General features: G+C 35.5%; 1 protein-coding gene across 1 annotated transcript; it reads right to left on the reverse strand.

The window, feature by feature from the left end:
• Nucleotides 1–11: 11 nt before the first annotated feature.
• LOC115239171 (aconitate hydratase A-like) lies at nucleotides 12–1,076 on the reverse strand (the record flags this gene model as incomplete). The annotated part of the gene is made up of 1 exon (XM_029813579.1): nucleotides 12–1,076. A coding segment is annotated over exon 1 (795 nt), but the record flags the coding sequence as incomplete, so codon positions are not given.
• Nucleotides 1,077–1,082: the final 6 nt, after the last annotated feature.

The raw sequence follows: 1,082 nt of genomic DNA on the forward strand, positions 1-1,082 counted from the left end.
AAGTATTTAACCTCAGTTGCAGTTTGTACACAGCATTTGAGTTGAATTGATTGTTCAGAACTATCCTTTCTTTTGATGATACATTCTAAATTTCCACTTGGCACTATTTCACCTTTTATGCTTATTATCTCACTACCATCAAATATCTTTCTGGTTATTCCATTTTGGAATATAAGTGGAAGAACACCCATGCCGACCAAGTTGGACCTATGTATACGCTCAAAGCTTTCTGCAATTACAACTTTAATCCCCAACAATAAAGTACCTTTTGCTGCCCAATCCCTACTTGAACCTGTGCCATACTCCTTTCCTGCCACAATGATGAGAGGAACATTACTTTCTTTGTAGCGCGTTACTGCATCAAAAATCGACATAGTTTCTTGAGAAGGAATATATTTTGTATAGCTGCCTTCGATGCTTACCATTTCATTTTTTATTCTAATGTTAGCAAAAGTTCCACGCATCATTACATTGTGGTTACCACGACGAGACCCATACGAATTAAACTCCTGTGGCTCAATTCCAAGATTTTTTAAATATATACCTGCAGGACTACTTGAGGCAATATTTCCAGCAGGGGAAATGTGATCAGTGGTTACGCTATCGCCAAACATTGCCAATATTTGTGCACCTTTTATATCGATTGTTTTATCTTTATTATTTTTAGGTGATAAATTATCAAAATAGGGCGGATCTTGTATGTAAGTGCTGTTTGCATCCCAATTATAGATTTCACTTTTTTCACACTTTATCTTTCGCCAATGTTCATCACCAGAAAAAACATCCTTATACTTTTGTATAAACATCTCACGTGTTACCACATTTTTAACACAATCTTCGATTTCATTGTTTGTTGGCCATATATCTTTGAGATAGACATCATTTCCATTCTTATCTTTGCATATTGAATCTTTTGTCAAATCAGTTTGCACAGTACCAGCAAGTGCATATGCAACAACAAGTGGCGGAGATGCCAAGTAATTAGCTTTGACTAACGGATGAATTCTTCCTTCAAAGTTACGATTACCAGATAAAACTGCAGCAACAGTTAAATTTTTGTTTTTAATGCCATCTTCTATATC

This window comes from Formica exsecta, unplaced genomic scaffold (genome assembly GCF_003651465.1).
Source record: "Formica exsecta isolate Colony F162 unplaced genomic scaffold, ASM365146v1 C16383371, whole genome shotgun sequence".
Classification (NCBI taxonomy): domain Eukaryota; kingdom Metazoa; phylum Arthropoda; class Insecta; order Hymenoptera; family Formicidae; genus Formica; species Formica exsecta.